Genomic DNA, 23,014 nt, shown 5'->3' with positions numbered 1-23,014 from the left:
AAGAGGAGTGGGAGGCCCCGGTGCACAACTGAGCAAGAGGACAAATACATTAGAGAGTGTCTAGTTTGAGAAACAGACTCCTCACAGGTCCTCAACTGGCAGCTTCATTAAATAGTACCCGCAAAACACCCGTCTCAACGTCAACAGTGAAGAGGCGACTCCGGGATGCTGACCTACTAGGCAGAGTTGCAAAGAAAAAGCCATATCTCAGACTGGCCAATAAAAAGAAAAGTTTAAGATGGGCAAAAGAACACAGACACTGGACAGAGGAAGATTGGAAGAAAGTGTTATGGACAGACAAATCGAAGTTTGAGGTGTTCAGATCACAAAGAAGAACATTTGTGAGACGCAGACCAAATGAAAAGATGCTGGAGTAGTGCTTGATGCCATCTGTCAAGCATGGTGGAGGCAATGTGATGGTCTGGGGGTGCTTTGGTGGTGGTAAAGTGGGAGATTTGTACAGGGTAAAAGGGATCTTGAAGAAGGAAGGCTATCACTCCATTTTGCAACGCCATGCCTGTGGACGGCGCTTGATTTGAGCCAATTTCCTCCTACAACAGGACAAAGCACAGCTCCAAACTATGCAAGAACTATTTAGGGAAGAAGCAGTCAGCTGGTATTCTGTCTATAATGGAGTGGCCAGCACAGTCACCGGATCTCAACCCTATTGAGCTGTTGTGGGAGCAGCTTGACCGTATGGTACATAAGAAGTGCCCATCAAGCCAATCCAACTTGTGGGAGGTGCTTCAGGAAGCATGGGGTGAAATCTCTTCAGATTACCTGAACAAATTGACAACTAGAATGCCAAAGGTCTGCAAGGCTGTAATTGCTGCAAATGGAGGATTCTTTGACGAAAGCAAAGTTTGAGGGACACATTTATTATTTATATTAAAAATCATTATTTCTAACCTTGTCAGTGACTACATTTCCTATGCATTTTGCTATATTTCCTATTCAAACTCATTTCATGTACGTTTTCATGGAAAACAAGGAAATGTCTAAGTGACCCCAAACTTTTGAACGGTAGTGTGTATGAGGTATGCGAGTTCCAGATACAGCTGGACATGGTGTTGGTTTGTTTAATGTTGTTTCTCCTCTTTAGAGGCTCAGGTATGGGAGGTCTATGATGTACACGTGAGGCTTAGACAAACAGCCAGCCAGCCAGCCACGCTTGGTGTTGGTATGTTTTTCCTCTATTGGGTCTCAGGTAGAGGAGGTATTTGAGGTCTGTGAGACTCAGACACAGCTTAGCATGGTGTTGGTATGTTTCCTCTATCCATCCAGCAGAGAGACTGTCAGAGCTGGCTCCAGAGCGGGTCCTCAGAGCGGAGGTGGCAGACAGGAGCAGCCTGGATCTCTGTTGGAGGTATCTGAAAACAGTCGCCTGCCCAGTGCCACGTCTCAGTGTGTTTCACAACCATCTCTCTGTGTCTCAGTGTGTCAGAGACGGGCTGGCAGGCTCATTTCCTGGAAGAGCTTGTTTTGGAGAGCCGGGCTGAGTGGACTCAGACATAAGGAGTTAGGGCACTGGGTAAGGTCAGGTCACATTGGCTCAAGATGAAGAAACTTCAGTCCATCTTAAAATATGGGGATCAGGAGACTAAGTTCAATGAACAGCATAATGTTTGCTGATCATGTTAACCATGTAGAAAAATGTAATAATTAATCCAAATGCATTGTTTTGTAGTCAAGGACTTAGTCATGTCCAGTTCATAGGGAGGAGGTACCACAACTTGATGGCATCATCTTAACTGGCAAAACAACTCTGGGCCTGCTAGCTGTTGATACGGTAACTACACAAGCTCTGCTTTATCAGCACAAAGATCTGTATGGAGACAGACCATAGGCTATTTATTCTACTGGGAGGGAGACACTTCTGACGGAGCGATCATTTGCTGCTTGCCTTGACATGCTGCCATTTGAAAAACAAGAGAGACATCTCCAAGGCAACAGCCAAACCATGGCGTGGCTGGCAGCCCCCCGTGCCAATAAAGGAGAGGGGGAACGACGGCGGGAGAGAGGCCAGAGAGGAGGGGAACGACGGGAGGGAAGAGACCCAGCCAGCAACACCTGTTCATTCAATCCTGGGGGCTCAGCACATTCCACACAAAGCCCTACAACACTGCTACACTGACACTGGAGACATTCGTTTGTTTCTCTCTGCAACACACAGGTAAACTACCTACACTGCCTGACTCCATCCGCCTGCCTGTAGATGACAGTATCGATGAAGTCGAAAAACACTATTCTTGACCAGACTAGTTGACTTGGCAGCCACCTGCATTGAGAGAGTCATTAGATAAAAGTAGACGATGTGAAAGCACTTTAACCACTTAGAATCGTGGAAATTGGCCTATATGGATAGGGCCAAATTGAAATGTTTCTAACAGAAGAACTACAGCTGCAGCCAAATAATTCCTTATTTCTTCAAAAATAAATTGAAATTCAAAACAAACTTTTGGGCTCCACTCCTTGTTATTGGATTTTGAACATTGCAGAACCAATTATATTTTTGTCAACTTTATTTTTGAAATTTTAAACTTAAGACAAATGGAATGGTCAAAATGATTGGCACCCCGGAGCTAGTACTTGTTTGCACAACCTTTGACCAAGATAACTGCCACCAAATGCTTCTTGTAGCCATTAATGAGCTTGCTGCACCTTTCTGGCAATGTGTCCCACTCTTCAGCAGTAAACTGCACTAATTCTTCAATGATTGAGGGGTGCTCTCCACCAACTTCTGATTTCGAGAATGGCGCGGAACACACACTTGAATGCACTCATGACTCTATTCTATGCCGCCGTTTTACGGGCTCCTGACCATTACGCTATTTTGTGTTTTTATGCATTGATCTGAACCTTTTTTGTACATAATGTTTCCGCCATTGTTGAGCTTCTCGACATCAGAAGAGCGATCACTAACCTCAATTTGGATGAAGAATTCCACTTAAATGACTCGGCCGAGCAGGACATACTGCTCACCCGGCCCTAATCCCCGACACTTGGAAGAGGAAAAGACAACGATACAGAGGCCAACGTAGGGGCAGCCTGATGTAACTACGGCGACGAGTGAAGAACAAACTAGAAAAGCTCAGTTCGATACGATCCTATCAACGTGACCTGAAGAACTGTAATATCCTATGCATCACAGAGTTGTGGCTGAACGAGGACATGGTTCATGTAAATCTTGCAGTTTTTTCTATGCATCGGCAGGACAGAATGTCTCGTAAACTCAAGGGCGGGGGTGTGTGCATCTTTGTTAACAACAGCTGGTGCGCGATCTCTAATATTAAGGAAGTCTCAGGGTTCTGCTCGCCTGAGTTAGAATACCTCATGATAAGCTGTAGACCATACTATTTACCAAGAGAGTTTATCTATATTTTTCGTAGCTGTCAATTTACCGCCACAAACCGATGCTGGCACTAAGACCGCACTCAACAAGCTATATAGGGCCATAATCCAACAAGAAAATGCTCATCCAGAGGCAGCGCGCCTAGTGGCCAGTGATTTTAATACAGGAAAACTGAAATCTGTTTTACCTAATTTCTACCAGCATGTCACCTGTGCAACTAGAGGGAAATAAACTCTAGACCACCTTAAATCCAATAAGGTGTGGGGACCAAAATAGTTGTTACATTTCTACTTATTTTAGAACATTTGCCATTGAGGAAATGAAGAAAGCCCTCTTGTAGCAATACAAAAACATTCCATTATAAATCGCAATCTGGGTCAGGCGGGCATAATTTGAAAACGTATTCTATTGCCAACGTGGCTAGCTAAGTTATAAAATATGATCATACAGTGTTAGGCTTTCAAAAGGCACTTCAGACAAACAGATTGTAATTTTGGTGCTCATAAAAAATTGAGTCATGAGTGCATTCAACTGCGTGTTCCGCGGCTAATTTACTTCACAATAAGACAAACATAAGCTCATTCTGTTCAGGACAACCCAGGGTATAACGCATGTTATCCTTGTAACTGTGGATCAAACATAGCGATCATAAACGTTGATACTGTAAATGACATGAGTTTTCAAATATGGAAATATGAAGTGCACATTTTGACGCATGGGTGTGTGGTTTGCTTGTATGACATCAAAGCAGTATTTATTATAATCCTCAACATCTCATCTTTCAGAACACAGACTTCTCTTGATTTACAGCATTGTCTTCACTCCGACAACAGCAAAAGTAGCCCAATTTGAGGGTTTCCAGTTGATAGCACAGCCAAAAGTCAAAATTGGCAATGTCGTAAACATTTATGAAAACAAATGTTAATTTGTTAATTTAAGGTTAGGGTTAGGCATAAGGTTAGCAGTGTGGTTAAGGTTTGGGTTAAAATCACAAAATCACATGGAAATAGGCGGGGTTTATGACTTTGTGGCTGTGGTAACCAGTGTCTACGCAATTTAGCGGGAGGGATGGGGGTATCTTCTTGTCGCATGTAGTGCTCAAGTTTATAACGACTGTCAGTTAAAACCCATACAGGCTGTGAAGAGGAGAACCTGACGTCATGTCAGTTAAAACCATTACAAGCTGTGAAGAGGAGAAACTGACGTCATGTCAGTTAAAACCATTACAAGCTGTGAAGAGGAGAACCTGACGTCATGTCAGTTAAAACCATTACAAGCTGTGAAGAGGAGAACCTGACGTCATGTCAGTTAAAACCATTACAAGCTGTGAAGAGGAGAACCTGACGTCATGTCAGTTAAAACCATTACAAGCTGTGAAGAGGAGAACCTGACGTCACGTCAGTTAAAACCATTACAAGCTGTGAAGAGGAGAACCTGACGTCACGTCAGTTAAAACCATTACAAGCTGTGAAGAGGAGAACCTGACGTCACGTCAGTTAAAACCATTACAAGCTGTGAAGAGGAGAACCTGACGTCACGTCAGTTAAAACTCATACAGGCTGTGAAGCAGAGAACCTTATATCATGTAGGCTATAGCGTGTTAATATACAGCCACTGCGTTCCAATTTAGGTGCTTATCAATGACAGAATCTGCCATTTTCAACCCGTATATGGGATGACAGGTTCTGTCAGTGGAAAGGGTTAATTCTATATTACTTTATTCTGTAGCTCAATTGGTAGAGCATGGCGCTTGTAACGCCAGGGTAGTGGGTTCGATCCCCGGGACCACCCATACGTAAAAATGTATGCACGCATGACTGTAAGTCGCTTTGGATAAAAGCGTCTACTAAATGGCATATTATTATTATTATATTATTACTTTACGAGAAGTAGTCATGTAACCTAGACTAGCTATATATAAAGGCGTATATAGTGCAGTAATTATGCAAAATTGTATTTCAAGAAGTGGCAAACTGTCACAAACGGCCTCAGAAATTGACCAGAGGGGTATACTACAAAGCAGGATCAATGAGTTAGACAGCTAACTTGCTTCAATGTTCCGAAATAACTTCACATTAAGGAATATATGCTTAAAATGGGCATGGATTGATTCAATTGTTTCAACAAACAACCAACATTTAAGTCTAAGTTAATGAATGAACCAGAAACAAAACAAAAATCTGAATGTTAATCAAAGTTAGCTTGCTAACTCATTGATCCTGCTTTGTAGTATATCCCTCAGCTAATGATTGAGAGTGAGCCTGAGTGGAGGTGTACAGTTAAAAATAACAGAACCATCACAAGGTGTGCCCTAGTTTCAGCCAGCCCAATGTGAGGTCTCAGTGGGTATTCATTCAGCCAGATGAAGAATAACACTTCATTGAATTACATGGTAGTGAATATAGTGGCCTTGTGTTAGCAGGCTTTGAAGAGACGCCAGAGTGTGCTGACTCTCTCCGACTGCCTGCCCCTCCCTCCATCAGCCAGGGGGGAGAGAGTCGAGAGACAGACATCCACCCATCCTCTCCTCCTCCACTCCACCCCTCCTTCATCCCACCATCTCAACTGGAGCACAATGCCAGCCATTCAGCACCTGGGACTGTCATCCCACAACACCGTAAGGAGGAGGAGTGAGGAGAAGAAGGAAGAGAGAGAGAGAAGGAGAGAAGAGGTGGAGGAGTGAAAGAGGAGATCAGATGTGGTCAGACAGACAGCCAGCCAGCCAGTTAGACATATGGCTAGGACTAGCCTATATACATTAAACTTAAACTTCCTCCCTCTCTTCTCCTCTTTTCTGAGGAGAGTGAAGCAGGAACAGGTCCTTGTCACTCCTCTCCGCTGGGTCGGCCGGCTCTTAGCCTCTCAGGGGCTGCCAGCGATTGCCGCTCATTCAGACAAATCAAATAGGCGAAACCTAGGGTGCTGTGGATGATTTACTTTTCATAAAGAAAGCACACAAAGTGACTGGCTACGGCCCAGCCAGCTGCTCTCTCTCACCCTCTGCTGCATCAGAGGGCCCAGCCGGCAGCGTTTAACCCTCCAGCAGCCTGAAGGAACCCTCAGCTTAGACAGACAGAGCGAGAGGGATTCCACTGCCTCAGAGCAGCAGTCTAAACCAGGCCTCTGGTATACCATAGAGAGTGGGATGACAACATCTAAACCCTTTGTCTGTCTGTCTCTGGACTAGACTGAAGCACCAGGCCAGGGCTGGAATCTAGCCAAATTAAAACCCACTACTATGACTGCCATAGAGATTTGGATGAATGTGCTGGAATAACAAGGTGTCTGGGTGGACTGACTGACTCCCCTCATGGGGGTTGGAGGTGGACGCTTCATGGCTTGGTTCACAGCCAAGCAGTACAGTGAGACTGAGAGGAGGGATCTTACCACAGCACCAGCAGCAGCACAGGCAGGAATCTGCATGACTGTACAGAGAAGGAAAGAAACAATGTGGATCCCTCACGTACCAAGTTGGCTAAATTCCCCACAGGGTCTTCATTCCATTCAGTCCATCAAACACATAAAGAGTCCTAAACACACAAATCGGTTTCCTGAGAGAGAGACAGAGACAGAGAGCGAGAGACAGGCAGAGAGAGAGAGAGTGCCCCATGCTGGGTAGACATGCTAGGTCAAGCCAGCAGAGATGTGTAGACAGACAGACTGTCAGGAGGGGGTCAGGAACTGGATTACCTCTAGTGGTTCTCAAACTAGAGAACAGATTCCAGTGCTTCCTGACCCCCATGACCTTTTGCTGAGAGACCGCTGGGTTATGACCAATCACAACAGACAGGTGCAGCCAATTAGCCACACTGTGTCACCGGTGTGTGTGTGTCAAGGGTAAGGCCACTTGGGCTTAGATAATTGGTGTCTTGTGTCCCAGTTAAAGGGCAACTCCACCACTTTTCAACCTCATTTTCATCATCTCCAGCACTATAACAGTGTCTACATGTGAAAACTGCCTAAAGAATGTTTCTCTGTGACATCACAGGGTATGATTAAAAGTAAGAAAAACAGTGATTTTGAAAACCTGCAACAAATTTCTAGCCAGACGGAGGGTTTTATCTTGCTCCCTACATCACTGTGAAACTCATAGTGTCTGAAAATCACTGTTTAAATGTTTAACTTGATGATGTTGTCAGGAATAACTTCTTAACTTTAGATTGTTTTCTACAACACACGCCGTTTTCACACACTACATTTACATTTTAGTCATTTAGCAGATGCTCTTATCCAGAGCGACTTACAGTTAGTGACCAAAAGTATGTGGACACCTGCTCATCAAACATCTCATTCCAAAATCATGGGTATTAATATGGAATTGGTCCCCCCTTTGCTGCTATAACAGCCTCCACTCTTCTGGGAAAGCTTTCCACTAGCTGTTGGAACATTGCTGTGGGGACTTGCTTCCATTCAGCCACAAGAGCATTAGTGAGGTTGGGCAATTAGGCCTGGGTCGCAGTTGCGTTCCAATTCATCCCAAAGGTGTTCGATGGGGTTGAGGTCAGGGCTCTGTGCAGGCCAGTCAAGTTCTTCTACATCGATCTCGACAAACCATTTATTTATGGACCTCGCTTTGTGCACGGGGGCATTGTCATGCTGAAACAGGAAAGGGAAAACTGTTGCCACAAAGTTGGAAGCACAGAATCATCTAGAATGTCATTGTACGCTGTAGCATTAAGATTTCCCTTCACTGGAACTAACGGGCCTAGCCTGAACCATGAAAAACAGCACCAGACCATTATTCCTCCACCAAACTTTACAGTTGGCACTATGCATTGGGACAGGTAGCGTTCTCCTGGCATCTGCCAAACCCAGATTTGTCCGTCGGACTGCCAGACGGTGAAGCGTGATTAATCACTCCAGAGAACGCGTTTCCACTGCTCCAGAGTCCAATGGCGGTGAGCTTAACACCACCCCAGCTGACACTTGGCGTTGCGCATGGTGATCTTAGGCTTGTGTGCGGCTGCTCGGCCATGGAAACCCATTTCACGAAGCTCACGACGAACAGTTCTTGTGCGGACGTTGCTTCCAGAGGCAGTTTGGAACTCGGTAGTGAGTACAGACGATTTTTACGCGCTGCGCGCTTCAGTACTTGGCGGTCCCGTTCTGTGAGCTTGTGTGGCCTACCACTTCGCGGCTGAGCCGTTGTTGCTCCTAGACGTTTCCACTTCACAATAACAGCACTTACAGTTGACCGGGGCAGCTCTAGCAGGGCAGAAATTTGACTTACTGACTTGTTGGAAAGGTGGCACCCTATGATGGTGCCATGTTGAAAGTCACTGTGCTCTTCAGTAAGGCCATTCTACTGCCAATGTTTGTCTATGGAGATTGCATGGCGGTGTGCTCAATTTTATATACCTGTCAGCAACGGGTGTGGCTGAAATAGCTGAATCCACTGATTTTAAGGGGTGTCCCCATACACTATATATACAAAATATGTAGACACTGGTATTGTGCTGGAGATAATGAAAATGAGGGTGAAAAGTGGTTGAGTTGCCCTTTAAGTGTGAGTTCCATTGTCTGCAGGGCTGAAGGAATGTCTACTGAAATAACAATGGTAGACTATCTTTGTGTGTGAATAAAAGTCTGTAATGACTGTTGTTCTTTAACCCTGGAGCTTGATTGAGATGTGGCCTTTTACTGGCTGGCTGACTGGCTGGCTGGCTGACTGGCTGGCTGGCTGGCTGGCTGGCTGGCTGGCTGGCTGGCTGGCTGGCTGGCTGGCTGGCTGGCTGTAAAGTGGTCACCAGGATGACCCAGTAGCTGTCCTAAAAAAAAAAAAAACAGTAGCTGTCCTACAACTGTGTCTTTAGTTGTATTATTTCCACACAAAAAATAAATAGTTTTTCTATATCTATAAGTCTACCGTCTATGTTAATGTTTTTAATTGTATGTAAATTGTAAAGTATTATTGTCTATAATGTATTTTTCGTTATGTGTTGAACCCCAGGAAGACTAGCTGTCGCATATTGGCTCCAGGAGGAGGGTTGGCCAGACCCGGTTTAGCCTCCAAAAAACCCAGTCAAATCTAAAGCTTTCCTTCCTTACAGCAGCACACTTCTAGATATGAAGAAAGTATAAACTTTCAAAAGTGGAAGAATTCAACAACATCTGGACATCAGCAGACGTTTTATAAGTTTTACTTTCCTTTAAAAAAACCTTCAAGTGAATTATTCACCGGTGGGTCCCATTCCAAAAATACCCTGGTTCAGTTCAACTCCTGGTCAGCTGAACATCTCAGAGGACTGCAGCAGTTTCCTAACAGCCAGGGAGCCAGCTCTGCTCTGGCCACATTAACAGCCAGGGAGAAAGCTCTGCTCTGGCCACATTAAAACACTGCAGACCACCACAATGACGCACCTTTGGGACCCAAACACTAATAAAAACACAGGGGAAATGTATGTCAAGAAGGCAGCCATTGCCAAGTTGGTACAACTACGGTATCAAAAAGTCCATGGTAGCATGCATGGGGGGAGATACAGTCCACCACACACACAGAGACAGACCACCCCAAGGACTGACTCAAAAGGTCCTGCACCTTAAAGCCCCTAACCAAGACATTTCTCAGTTAAAACATGACTAAGATTGGAAAAAGACTGGTCATGGTTATTTGTTAGCAACATAGTGTACATAGATCCATATGGAAGCGTTTTCCTTCCCCAGTCATGCCCCGTCGGGTTTAACAAAAATGGCAGCTACCACATGCCCTGCTTTTGGGACTCACTTCAAAGAGGCCCCTGGCACTTCATATAGACTGAGACCTGACTTAATCAATAGGAATGGTGACGAGGTGTTGAGCTCAGATCTCTCTCTCTGGTGAATGCTGTGGAGGTGAGTGGTATTGATGTACAGTGCATTTGGAAAGTATTCAGACCCCTTGACCTTTTCCACATTTTGTTACGTTACAGCCTTATTCTAAAATGGATTAAATTGTCCCCCCCCCCTCATCAATCTACACACAATACCCCATAATGACAAAGCAAAAACAGGTTTAGACATTTTTGAAAATTTATATAAAATAAAACTGAAATATTACATAAGTATTCAGACCCTTTACTCAGTACTTTGTTGAAGCACCTTTGGCAGTGATTACAGCCTCGAGTCTTCTTGGGTATGACGCTACAAGCTTGGCACACCTGTATTTGGTGAGTTTCTCCCATTCTTCTCTGCAAATCCTCTCAAGCTCTGTCAGGTTGGATGGGTAGCGTTGCTGGCTGCACAGCTATTTTCAGGTCTCTCCAGAGATGTTCGATCGGGTTCAAGTCCGGGCTCTGGCTGGGTCACTCATGGACATTCATTAACTTGTCCAGAAGCCACTCCTGCGTTTTCTTGGCTGTGCGCTTAGGGTCGTTGTCCTGTTGGAAGGTGAACCGTCGCCCCAGTCTGAGGTCCTGAGCGCTCTGGAGCAGGTTTTCATCAAGGATCTCTCTGTACTTTGTCTCCTAGTCCCTGCCGCTGAAAAACATCCCCACAGCATGATGCTGCCACCACCATGCTTCACCACAGGGATAGTTCCAGGGTTCCTCCAGACGTGACGCTTGGCATTCAGGCCAAAGAGTTCAATCTTGGTTTCATCAGACCAGAGAAACTTGTTTCTCATGGCCTGAGAGTCCTTTAGGTGCCCTTTAGCAAACTCCAAGTGGGCTGTCATGTGCCTTTTCCTGAGGAGGGGATTCCGCCTGGCCACTCTACCATAAAGGCCTGATTGGTGGAGTGCTGCAGAGATGGTCGTCCTTCTGGAAGGTTCTCCCATCTCCACAGAGGAACTCTGGAGCTCTGTCAGAGTGACCATCGGGTTCTTGGTCACCTCCCTGACAAGGCCCTTCTCCCCCGATTGCTCAGTTTGGTTGGGTGGGCAGCTCTAGGAAGAGTCATGGTGGTTCCAAACTTCTTCCATTTAAGAATATTGTGTTTTTGGGGGATCTTCAATGCTGCAGACATGTTTTGGTACCCTTCCCCAGATCTGTGCCTCGACACAATCCTGTCTCCGAGCGCTACGGACAATTCCTTCGAAAAAATTAATTTAACCCATTTTAGAATAAGGCTGTAACGTAACAGAATGTGGAAAAAGGGAAGGGGTCTAAATACTTTCCGAATGCACTGTATAGATATACAGTATATAGCTGTATCATGAGGTCGATATACAATAATGGATAATTATGTGACATGTACATACCTGTGTTGTAAAGGTTTGATAAAGGCTCTTTAAGTTCACATTAAAAAGACCCCACCAGCAGTGTGAGTATTTCTTGAGAGGTTTATTAATCTCTCCTTTAAAAATGGACAGGACCAAATTACGGTTCCCTCTTCAATTCCAATCCGATCATAGTGAAAATAACGCACACGTCTGACTGATTACGTCACTTGATAAGGTAAATGGAATGTTGTCTGGTCACTAGGCAACTACGGGAAACAATTGCCTGGCAATATGGTAAAGACGTTGTGTAGATGTGAAAAATATTTTGGTTTTTCAGCGAGATTCCTAATTTTTCACACCACACACACACACACATGCGGCAGGACTGTCATTCAGTTTGATCCCCTGCAATTGAGCATAAAGGAATAACTCGGTGGGAGAATGCGTGTGTTCGTGTGACTGACAGGCAGGCCGACGCAAACAGACTATAGGATATTAAACACAAGCGTAGATTGTTTGTCTGTAGACCTGTACCCCAGCACCGTGGTTTGTGTTGGCACAGAATCAAAGAGGAGGCTGGAAGGTACACTACACGGCCAGGACAAAGGGGGAGAGAGAGAGAGACAGGAGAGGAGATCTGCTCTACAACAATTGCCCCTTTGTCCTGGCCGTGTAGTGTACCTACCAGTCTCCTCTTTGATTCTGTGCCAACACAAACCACGGTGCTGGGGTACAGGTCTACAGACAAACAATCTACGCTTGTGTTTAATATCCTATAGTCTGTTTGCGTCGGCCTGCCTGTCAGTCACACGCACGCACACGCATGCACACACAAAAACCGCAGACACACAGCTGACTGGCGGGGCCGAATCCTTATCCCATTGGGGTTAATATGAGGCAAAACAACCCGCAGCTAGATAACAGAGTTTCTGATAAAGCTGGTGGTGTATGGGAATCAGCACAGTGGCATTGAGAAACATGGATCACAGGATTCCCTCAGTAACTGATTTGGGACAACGGACTAGAGGTTTGTGATGCATCTTTTCAATCTAGGTTACAAAAACTGTCACAGCTGTTTTCTCAACCCGACTCTCCCTTCTATCTCTCTGTCTTCCCTGTCAGTCCTCTCGGTCTCCCTCTCCCCCCCATCCTCTACTACAGCAGGGTAAGTCATGTAGTGTGGGTGCCAGCATTTCTCTTTCACCTAGCAGGAACTGGCTGCAGTGGACAGGCCAGGTTCATTGAGGTGGGGCCAGAGGCCCGAGGTGTGCGTTAGCAGCAGCAGCGGGGGAGGTTGGGGGGGGTTCTGCTTGGCTGAGAGGGTGTCACTAGTCCTCATCAACACCCTAGCATCAGAACCGCCAACCCTCTGATTAATTCATTCATTTATTCAAGGTCACTGCCATTAAAATGCTGAAGGTGTACTTTTACATACATTACATTTTAGTCATTTAGCAGACGCTCTTATCCAGAGCGACTTACAGTTAGTGCATACATTATTTTATCGAACCCACAACCCTGGCGTTGCAAACGCCATGCTCTACCAACTGAGCTACATCCCCTGCCGGCCAAATCCCTCCCCTACCCTGGACGACGCTGGGCCAATTGTGCGCGCCGCCCATTTACAACAGATAGTCAGTGTTCAATCAGATATGGTGTTTGTCATTGTAATGATCTTGGACTTAGCTACAGTAGTGCAGCTACCTGTAAAGGCTCGCACACATCGCACCAAATGTGGATGTAGAGTTCATCTGCCGATCGTTCAGCTCGCTGTTTTTTAGGGATCACCCGGTGTAGACTTCTTACTGCCGACATTTTCACAGATTCTACATTTAAAAATCGGTGCGCACTCTGTTCAGAGGTTCTCAGTACTCTCGGGCAGCAAATGCTACTTGTGTGTCCCTCTGCATAGGAGCGTCCGCTAAATGACAAAAATGTGGAGAGTGAGGAGTTATTGTTGAGTTATCAATGTTGGTATGTAGCCTACAGTACAGTCGTGCTCAAAAGTTGTGAGAATGACACAAGTATTAGTCTTCACAAAGTTTGCTGCTTCAGTGTTTAGATATTTTTGTCAGATGTTACTATGGTATACTGAAGTATAATTACAAGCATTCCATAAGTGTCAAAGGCTTTTATTGACAATTACATTAAGTTTATGCAAAGAGTCTATATTTGCAGTGTTGACCCTTCTTTTTCAAGACCTCTGCAATCCGCCCTGGCATGCTGTCAATTAACTTATGGGCCACATCCTGACTGATGGCAGCCCATTCTTGCATAATCAATGCTTGGAGTTTGTCAGAATGTGTGGGTTTTTGTTTGTCCACCCGCCTCTTGAGGATTGACCACAAGTTCTCAATGGGATTAAGGTCTGGGGAGTTTCCTGGCCATGGACCCAAAATGTCGATGTTTTGTTCCCCGAGCCACTTAGTTATCACTTTTGCCTTATGGCAAGGTGCTCCATCATGCTGGAAAAGGCATTGTTTGTCACCAAACTGTTCTTGGATGGTTGGGAGAAGTTGCTCTCGGAGGATGTGTTGGTACCATTCTTTATTCATGGCTGTGTTCTTAGGCAAAATTGTGAGTGAGCCCACTCCCTTGGCTGAGAAGCAACCCCACACATGAATGGTCTCAGGATGCTTTACTGTTGGCATGACATAGGACTGATGGTAGCGCTCACCTTGTCTTCTCCGGACAAGCTTTTTTCCGGATGCCCCAAACAATCGGAAAGGGGATTCATCAGAGAAAATGACTTTACCCCAGTCCTCAGCAGTCCAATCCCTGTACCTTTTGCAGAATATCAGTCTGTCCCTGATGTTTTTCCTGGAGAGAAGTAGCTTCCTCGCTGTCCTTCTTGACACCAGGCCATCCTCCAAAAGTCTTCGCCTCATTGCGCGTGCAGATGCACTCACACCTGCCTGCTGCCATTCCTTAGCAAGCTCTGCACTGGTGGTGCCCCGATCCCGCAGCTGAATCAACTTTAGGAGACGATCCTTGCGCTTGCTGGACTTTCTTGGGCGTCCTGAAGCCTTCTTCACAACAATTGAACCTCTCTCCTTGAAGTTCTTGATGATCCGATAAATGGTTGATTTAGGTGCAATCTTACTAGCAGCAATATCCTTGCCTGTGAAGCCCTTTTTGTGCAAAGCAATGATGACGGAACGTGTTTCCTTGCAGGTAACCATGGTTAACAGAGGAAGAACAATGATTTCAAGCACCACCCTCCTTTTAAAAGCACCCAGTCTGTTATTCTAACTCAATTAGCATGACAGAGTGATCTCTAGCCTTGTCCTCGTCAACACTCATCTGTGTTAACGAGAGAATCACTGACATGATGTCAGCTGGTCCTTTTGTGGCAGGGCTGAAATGCAGTGGAAATGTTTTTTGGGGGATTAAGTTCATTTTCATGGCAAAGAGGGACTTTGCAATTAATTGCAATTCATCTGATCACTCTTCATAACATTCTGGAGTATATATAAATTGCCATCATAAATACTGAGGCAGCAGACTTTGTGAAAATATATATTTGTGTCATTCTCAAAACTTTTGGCCACGACTGTACAGCCTGTCCATCGAATTAATGACGGCCAATGCCATTACTGCAAAGCTGCTGAACCACACTGCTGTATTTCTATGGAGAGGACCTCTGGTATGTTCAGTCATAGAAATAGAATGACTAGAACAGGCTTCCCCATTCAAGTCAATGATTAGTTATATTCATTCTTTTTCTATGTATTCAGTAGTACTGCATCATAACGGTTATCACATGATTCATTGAAGGAGACCTATTTTTGCTAGAAAATATCTCTTTTATCGCTGATTTCCTTGTGAACTGAACCAACCTGTCAGACTGGGCGCCCTTGTCTATGCCATAGGTCTACGCAGTACAACATCACCTCCGCCTGGCCAGTCTACAGAATTACAACTACCATACCACTGATTTTACTTCACTTTCTCTTGTACAATAGCACCACTTGTTGGACACCTAGTCAGGTCTCTTAGAGACATAGTGGTTGAAGGCCCAGTGCAGTCAAAATTCAGTTTTTCCTGTGTTTTATATCATTGTATAACACTGGAAAAGTGTGAAACTAACACTGGAAAAGTGTGAAAACATTTGATCAGTGTTATTTCCTGGAGTTGCTGACCAATAACAAAAAGTTCAAAACCTCTCTGCCAATGACAGCTAGTTTTCCGTTTTCCTTTTCCCACAGAAAACTCCCAGACAGCCCTAGCAAAATTCTTGCTTGAGAAATAGTTTTTCATAAAAAACTATTTTTGCCCATTTTAATGTAAATCTATTACACTAACCAGGTTTCCATACAACCTTTATATGCGAGCAAAGTACATGTCGGATAAAAAAAATGTAATGACAGGCCTAACAGAAAATGTTTCGGTAAACTTTCCAAATGTCGACAAAACACGCTAGACAAGGTGGGATCTTTTTGCGTCTGTAAAATGTATAATGCGAGAAATGTCGGTTGAAACGCTTTTATGTGGAAATATTGATATTATAACCATTATATTGAAGTAAACTTGGAGTCGCGATGACATGTTGTGTGGTCCTCCCACTACGACTCGTTGAGAAAGCATGCAGTTTATTAGGTTACAGATAAAGTCAGTTATGATGAACTTCACAGGCTGGTGAAAGTGCAAGGTGATGAGCTTGATGCTCCTTTCCAATAAATATTGAGGGTCTTATTCTGGTGACATGATCATCGACGCTTGGCTACAGTTTGACCAATAAAAATAATCTTGCTCTTTTGTCCATAATCATCTGTCGCAAATTGGATGGAAACCTAGCTAGTAAAGTACTTAACTGTTAGCCTTAAATGATTTTATAAAATATAAAACAGCTGCATTGGAAAAGAGGGGAGTAAACGCTGAACACTGACGTAAACGATAACAACGCTATTATAGCGTAACGTGAGTCAACAACATTCCCCAAATTAAAAAGGTGTGTAAATGGCATTTAGGCTATGCTTTGTGGAGTGGATAGTATATCATTTTAGTGTCATCTACCTGCGGTTGGCCCTCTTCCCTCTGTCCTCCTCGCTGGGGTCTGTACTCTTCTTCTTCTTCTCCTCCTCCTTCATCTTCTTCAGCTTCTTAGAGATCCTCTCCCTCATTTCCTGCCTCTCATCAGAGTCATACTCCTCTTCATCACCATCCGCATCTCCCTCCGCAGCCTCATCATCCTCACCCTGAACACGAGAGAGAGAGAGATGAGAGAAAGCATGGAGAACACTCAGAGCAAAGGTGTTTTCCAACAAGTGGAATGGAATGCATTATAACGTGATGCATGGTGTCTTCATTGAACAGACAACATGAAGGAATAAGAGCATACCTCTGCTGCTTCTCCAGCTGCACCTTTGGCTTTTTTCCTTCGAACACAAGACAAATAGATTCAGATAAATATTTATTAAATATTAACTCATTAATTTATTCATTGTCCAAACAAGATAAGTTGAGGCAGCAGAGCAAGGTGTCTGTACTGCGTCTCAGTGTACTGACTTGTTGACTGCGGGGACAGAGCTCAGCAGTGGATCATCCTTCAGCAGGTCATGACTGCTTTTGCTTTTCCCTTTCAGTGTCTGGATGAAAAGAAACAACGTGTGTGTGTGTATATATCTGACTGACACAGACGGGGTGACATAATACATAAGATGGCGAGCTTGATTTTAAGTGCAGAATAAGAATAACACTGCTCATGTTATAATTACCTGGCTGACTTGAGTTACCATTTCCTCGTCCTCCTCAGCTTCCTCTCCGAATGACAACAGACTAAAGTTCCTGACAAAACAAGTATGGTCGACCGTTCATAACTACAGTGCCACGCTTCCAAGTCAGCAACAGATTGAGTGTGAGTAGCAGAGAAAGTGTGTATAGTAGTAAATGAATGACCTACTTTGTTGCTTTGGACTGAGATTTCTTTCCCTCTTTTTTGTCTTCATCCTTTTTGGATTTTTTTGTTTCACGTGGAATGATGTCATCGAAGGGAGAATGTAACACCTGCAGAGAAACATTACAAAGATTTAAGGAAACAGAGTCTGACAGAATTGGAACAAATGAATGGTCAAAGTGATAAAATACTATTGTGTGATGTAAACCCATAACCCCATATGGGCCCAGTGTAGCTCAGTTGGTAGAGCATGGCGCTTGCAACGCCAGGGTTGTGGGTTCGATTCCCACGGGGGGCCAGTATGGAAAAAACCGTTTTTTTTTTTAAATGTATGCACTCACTAACTGTAAGTCGCTCTGGATAAGAGCGTCTGCTAAATGACCAAAATGTCAAATGTAAATAACAAGCCATACCTCAGTGGTTCGTATCTTGTGTGGATTTAAAGGTCTTTCCTCCTGATCACATTCCACTTCTGCTAACCTGAGCATGTTGTACACTGTATCACCTGTCACCTGCATTGAGGAAAGGAAGATGAATTTACAGGACAAGATGGCTTCTAGAATATATGTTTGATGCAATTAGAATTGAGTTGGCTCTGATTACAAATGCTGCATACTAAAAGCTTTACAAGATGTAAAGATGCATGGATCTTCTTTTGCCGTTTTACCTTTCCAAAGATGGTGTGTTTGTTGTTGAGCTCATCTGCCCGGCCCAGGGTGAAGAAGAACTGGCTGCCGTTGTCATGGGGCCCTGCGTTGGCCATGGCAACCAGGCCTCGTCTGTTGAAGCGCAGTCTGGAGTGGAACTCGTCCTGAGAACAGGGGACAGAACCAACAGCAAAACAAGAATCAGGCCCACTGTTTCATCGTTAGTAACAGTAGTATGGGTGAGCTGGCAAAGGTTCCAAGTAGAAGAATTCCGTTTATGTCTAGTCTAGTCTATCTTTTTGGGGGGGTTGAACATGATCAGAGATAATGAGGTGATGGAGACAGTGAAAACGTACCTTGAATGGCCGTCCATAAATGGACTCTCCCCCTGTCCCGGTGCCTGTGGGATCTCCTCCTTGGACAATGAACTCTGGCACCACTCTATGAAACGGTGTTCCATCATAGTAGCCTGAGGAAGAGAACAGTACATATTTGCAATAAGATGGTGCGGAATGTGACATGATGAGAATATATAATAAGTACATCAGTATTGTTGACTGACTTTGCATTCTAACCTGCTTGATATAATCAGTCAGTCCTCCTTACCTTCCAGACATAACTGGACAAAGTTTCTGGCGGCCTTGGGAGCCTCTTTGGACCACAGCTCAATGTCGATGTCACCAGCTGAGGTCTTGATCAGAACCTGAAGCGGAGAAGGATATCAATTTACACCACTTCATCACAAAAAAATCTGCCTGGCTTGACAGAATGGTAGTTCTGCAGTGCATACTGAGTGAGTGGGCATAACATAGGTGGAATGATAGAGAATGCTTGCCTGGAAACCTGACATTGAATTGCATTGAATTCTATGTCAGGCAGAAATGAGTGTTTGAATCAGGAAAGTTTCCTCTCACGACCTCTACAAGCCAGAATGTTGAATAAAATGATATTTTAACATACTTTACCGGTTGTCCGTGCAGCAGTCATTTTGGCGGTAGGAGTGAGACAATATATCCACAGGAAAGTACAATTACATCAACTTTTCAAAGTGCTGGTAGTGCATTCAGATTTCTAGCAGAACCATGTAAACACGTGCACGGCAAGTACGCATGCATGCATCTCGTGCATGTATTTTTATCTTGTGCATTTGCTTCAGGTGATAGAAATCTGAACGCACTACCAGCGCTTTGAAATATGTATGTAATTATACTTTCCTGTTGATATATTGTCTCACATCCCTACTGCCAAAAGGACCAACCGCACGGACAACGGGTAAAGTAAGTTAAAATATCATTTTATTCAACATTCTGGCTTGTAGAGGTCGTAAGAGTAAACTTTCCTGATACAAACGCTCATTTCTGCCCAATGTAGAATTCAATGCAATTCAACGTCGGGTTTCCAGGCAAAGATAATTTGTCCTGTATGATCATAGTTTATCATGCAAGCCATTGTAGTGACCGTGAGATATTAATGTACTTCATGAAATAATAATAGGGTCTTCAGGGGAACAAATTACAGCCAGGAATTATGGCAAGCATGCTCGCGCTCACCTTTCCGTTTGACGGAGGCTCTTGAATGTAGATGTTGCTCATTCTGTCGTTGAGATTAACGAACAACTAGAAATCGAAAATCCGTTATCTGTGTATTTTCTGCAGTAGAATAGATAGCTAATGTACTTTTTTTTCGAGAATTCACCACTGAGTGGTTTGCAAAGATTTAGCAAATTAGAGATTAATGTCTACATTTGTTGCTAACCCAGATCACTGTCGACCGCCATGTTGTTAAAACATGGGTGCTTTATTTACCTCGAATCAATGGGGTGGGGGGGGTGAAGGGTATTTGCCAAGTCAATGCTTGGAAGCATTTTCCCCTAATATTAGTTCGAGGGTGATATTTTTCAAATATTAACTAACTATTATTGAATATTTGTATGAAAATATGACAAATCTGTGAAAATATAGATGAATCATTATTTTCATATTCACCCCTAAAATGTTTGGTTTGGTCCGTGTGTTACATTGTAAACAACCCCATTTAATCATTGTACAGAACATAAGTTAGCTAGAAGGAGGCTGGCACATTTATCTCGAGAAAACCCTCATTATGAAAGATTTATGAAAAAGAAGAGAGTCAAAAATAATAGTAAGCGAGGATTATTTCTCAAGTTTTGAGCCAAATGTGGTTTTACCAAAGACGGTACAGGGTACTAACCAGTTGATGATTCCTACCGGAGCTATTTTGTAGAGGACCCACAGGGAACTTTGTGGTTCGAAATTTATCAACGCAACAAGGTTTTTGTCAATAAAGTGTGATAATGGCTGCATCAGGTATGTTTGATCCAACTTAAAACTCATCGGTTTTCATATTATAATGGCAATTGGAGGTAGCTAGCTATAGCCTAACTATCGAATAGTTGCTTTTTTATGGAACTAATGGACTGCAAGGTTAGCTAGCTTAGCACCTCTGATTAGCTAGCATGATTGTGCTCAATGTTTAGATAGCTAGCTAAAGTTATTTCGATAATAGTTTGTGTATGTCAGTTCAGCTTCCCTATTCATTTGATAACAGTTGTGTTATGTTATAGCTAGTCTCCATGTGAATCATAGAAGGAATCCGATTGTTTAAGGCGTGGAATATACAGGCCTACGTTTTTGCTACACATCAACAAAGGAAGAAGTTGTCCAATTTCTAAATTATTTGATTTCTCACTTCATTTGCAGGTCCCAATAAAGACATCAGAGCTGGGTGCAAGAAATGTGGTTATCGTAAGTGATCTTTATTGCTTATATCATGTCTCTAACTCTACATATTCAAGCCTTGTGAATACAGTTACAGCATGTTATTTGCTGTCCCCTGACCCCTGAGTGTGTCATAATCATACTGTGCTACATACATCTTCTCTCTAAAGTACTTCCCTTCATTACTCACTTCTGTACCTTTGTCATTTTATCAGCGGGCCACCTGACATTCGAGTGCCGTAACTTTGTGCGTGTGGACCCCCGGAAAGACATTGTCCTGGACGTGAGCAGTACAAGCAGCGAAGAGAGTACGGAGGACGAGCAGGAGGATCTGCCTAACGACAAGCTGGGCCGGGGAGGAAAAGACTCAAAAGGTCAATACAGTACAACAGACAATGTTTTATTTTATTTAACCTTTCTTTTATCAGGGAGTCATACTGAGACCACAGTCTATTTTACAGATGTGCCTTGAAATATATTTATCAAAATATATCAAAATATAAATACAAAATGCAAGCAGAAAGAAAAACAGTCATAAAAAACAAACACATTCATCCGTACTAAAGTCCTCAATCAGCTTTCTGAATTGTCCTAGATGCACCAAAACATCAAATTTAAGAACATTTTGAAGCTTGTTCCACAAATAACAGAACAATAGTTATGTCATAACAGACTTAGCACTGCTGCATTACTCTGTTATAACACACACAGTTATATAATAATAATAATATGCCATTTAGCAGACGCTTTTATCCAAAGCGACTTACAGTCATGCGTGCATACATTTTTTTTTTGTGTATGGGTGGTCCCGGGGTTCGAACCCACTACCTTAGCGTTACAAGCGCCGTGCTCTACCAGCTGAGCTACAGAGGACCACAATTATATGACCTAGTCCCTGCTAGTTATTTATCAATCCTTGGCTTCCATCACCTGTGTTGTGCTCACTTTTATTCAAGTGTTTTTTTGTCTGAATGGTTTTGTGTATTTGTCCTGATTGCTGTAGGTTCCCATGAGGACGCCAGGAAAGTTAAACACAAGAGGAGGAAAAGTAAAGACAGAAAGTCTGAAAGAAAGAGGTACGTCACATTGTCTTTTAATTCCAGTATCTATGAGAAATAATTATGTTTAGTCTCAGTGGTGTTGTGAGGGGATCGGCACCTCTGTACCTTCAGGCTCTGATCAGTCCCTACATCCAAACGAGGGCATTGCGTTCATCCACCTCTGGCCTGCTGGCTCCCCTTCCTCTGCGGAAGCATAGTTCCCGCTCAGCCCAGTCAAAACTGTTCGCTGCTCTGGCACCCCAATGGTGGAACAAGCTCCCTCACGACGCCAGGACAGCGGAGTCACTCACCACCTTCCGGAGACATTTGAAACCCCACCTCTTTAAGGAATACCTGGGATAGGATAAAGTAATCCTTCTACCCCCCCCTAAAAAAAAAAAAAAAAAAAAAGATATTGTAAAGTGTTATCCCACTGGCTTTAGGGTGAATGCACCTATTTGTAAGTCGCTCTGGATAAGAGCGTCTGCTAAATGACGTAAATGTTGTATGTTTAATAACTGTGGATGTTGTCATTTTCTGCAGGTCCTTTTCATCGAGTGACGAAGAGGGGAGCAAGAAGAGAAAGAAACACAAAAGCCACAAGAAAAAGGGCAAGAAGGAAAAGAAGGATTGTCACAAGAAGAAGCAGAAGAAGAAACATGAATCTTCCTCAACTGACAGCTCCAGCAGGTCATCTGACACTGATTGAGAAGATGGAACATTTAGGGACAGATTTACTGAGTATTTGCACCTGTCATTTTACAGAGGAATCAAACTAAGACATTAAATTGTATTTAGACACACTTTACCATAAGATGTTATACCCTTTTCTTAAACTTTAATTTGATATTTTGTTCTATGTTTTATGTCCTATGGAAAGTAATACGTGCAGACACAGAGTGTATCTGGCCCTTGCGTTTCACAGATTCAAGGACCATGCGTAAGTCTGGTCAATATAGCCTCTGCTACAAATGAAACAATGGACCCACATTTACTGTTACTTTTTTGACTTTGGTGAACACTGAATGTTTTTTTTTTTTTGTTATTGATGGAATTTGTTATTAAAGGTATTCTATACATAACAAGCTTGTAGATTATCTGATTTATTAGCAAACCGTCTGAACGTTTTATTTTCCAAGTGTTGATCTTTTAAGTAAGGTACCAGAATGGAAAAGGCAGATGAAAGAAAGGATCGATGCAGAGC

General features: G+C 43.6%; 2 protein-coding genes across 2 annotated transcripts in view; one reads left to right on the top strand and one right to left on the bottom strand.

The window, feature by feature from the left end:
* Window positions 1-19,814, bottom strand: part of cwc27 (CWC27 spliceosome associated cyclophilin) — a 48,410-nt gene extending 28,596 nt beyond the window's left edge. The window contains exons 1-10 of the mRNA XM_041886793.2: window positions 19,583-19,814; window positions 18,639-18,735; window positions 18,389-18,501; window positions 18,053-18,196; window positions 17,799-17,897; window positions 17,392-17,495; window positions 17,207-17,276; window positions 16,998-17,077; window positions 16,831-16,867; window positions 16,506-16,687 (exon numbers count right to left, since the gene is read on the bottom strand). Of these exons, the coding sequence (XP_041742727.1) occupies window positions 16,506-16,687; window positions 16,831-16,867; window positions 16,998-17,077; window positions 17,207-17,276; window positions 17,392-17,495; window positions 17,799-17,897; window positions 18,053-18,196; window positions 18,389-18,501; window positions 18,639-18,735; window positions 19,583-19,624 (968 nt within the window). The 5' untranslated portion in view covers window positions 19,625-19,814. The remainder of the gene's footprint in view (window positions 1-16,505; window positions 16,688-16,830; window positions 16,868-16,997; window positions 17,078-17,206; window positions 17,277-17,391; window positions 17,496-17,798; window positions 17,898-18,052; window positions 18,197-18,388; window positions 18,502-18,638; window positions 18,736-19,582) is intronic.
* Window positions 19,815-20,120: 306 nt separating this feature from the next.
* On the top strand, window positions 20,121-22,604 carry srek1ip1 (SREK1-interacting protein 1). The gene is made up of 5 exons (XM_041887096.2): window positions 20,121-20,359; window positions 20,753-20,797; window positions 20,986-21,144; window positions 21,774-21,846; window positions 22,354-22,604. Exons 1-5 carry the CDS (start codon window positions 20,347-20,349, stop codon window positions 22,517-22,519), a joined length of 456 nt encoding a protein of 151 aa, XP_041743030.1. The 5' UTR covers window positions 20,121-20,346; the 3' UTR covers window positions 22,520-22,604.
* Window positions 22,605-23,014: the final 410 nt, after the last annotated feature.

This window comes from Coregonus clupeaformis, chromosome 9 (genome assembly GCF_020615455.1).
Source record: "Coregonus clupeaformis isolate EN_2021a chromosome 9, ASM2061545v1, whole genome shotgun sequence".
NCBI lineage: Eukaryota > Metazoa > Chordata > Actinopteri > Salmoniformes > Salmonidae > Coregonus > Coregonus clupeaformis.
This window is presented reverse-complemented; position numbering and strand designations above follow the sequence as displayed.

Bases quoted from the DNA above. Each gene is read 5' to 3' on its own strand.
- srek1ip1 (XM_041887096.2), top strand. The intron at 20,798-20,985 runs GTAAGTGATCTT...TCATTTTATCAG, and splicing joins GTGCAAGAAATGTGGTTATC to CGGGCCACCTGACATTCGAG. The intron at 21,145-21,773 runs GTCAATACAGTA...TGATTGCTGTAG, and splicing joins GGGAGGAAAAGACTCAAAAG to GTTCCCATGAGGACGCCAGG.